The sequence below is a fragment of the Phytophthora parasitica genome (assembly GCF_000247585.1).
Source record: "Phytophthora parasitica INRA-310 unplaced genomic scaffold supercont2.177, whole genome shotgun sequence".
Taxonomy (NCBI): domain Eukaryota; phylum Oomycota; class Peronosporomycetes; order Peronosporales; family Peronosporaceae; genus Phytophthora; species Phytophthora nicotianae.
The window spans coordinates 44,566-45,083 of NW_008649163.1; the positions used below are offsets into that span (position 1 = coordinate 44,566).

General features: G+C 62.0%; 1 protein-coding gene across 1 annotated transcript; it reads right to left on the reverse strand.

The window, feature by feature from the left end:
* Positions 1-143: 143 nt before the first annotated feature.
* On the reverse strand, positions 144-356 carry PPTG_19773 (hypothetical protein; the record flags this gene model as incomplete). The annotated part of the gene is made up of 1 exon (XM_008918298.1): positions 144-356. The coding sequence occupies one exon, from the start codon at positions 354-356 to the stop codon at positions 144-146; it is 213 nt and encodes a 70-aa protein (XP_008916546.1).
* Between the last annotated feature and the right edge of the window lie 162 nt (positions 357-518).

The following is a 518-nucleotide window of genomic DNA, read 5'->3' on the forward strand; positions in this document are numbered from 1 at the left end:
AGTAGGGTTACGGCGTTCGCCCAGGTCCGCCCACAAAGCAGTTGTCGTGTATCCGTCGTACTGCTCGTATTCGTTGATGTACTCTGCGTCGTCGCATCCCGTGCGCAGCGTGTACGTGCCCAAAGCAGACGCGTTAGGAGCCGTCACAGAGTAGTTGCGGCCGCTGGACTCCACAACGCCGGGAAGCGGGGCGGCGCACAGACCCAGAGAGCTGCACAGCTGGCACGTGCTACCAGCGAAGCTGGCGGCCTCCTCCTCGCCGTATGCAGCGGCGTACGTAGCCTCAATGATGGCACAGGTCTCTTCGTTGATGGCCACGACACGGGCACCACGGGCGCACTTGTTGCACTCTCCATAGAGAGCAAGACATTCGGCACTGGTGCTGGTCGCGCACGCTGCGCACTGCTCGTTGAGTCCGCCGTTCACAGCGCACAGGTTCACGTAGTTGGAGCCGAGACCAAGACCAGCCAGAAGACTCGGGTAACCGAGAGCCCACTGCGAGATGGTGCGCTTGGCAA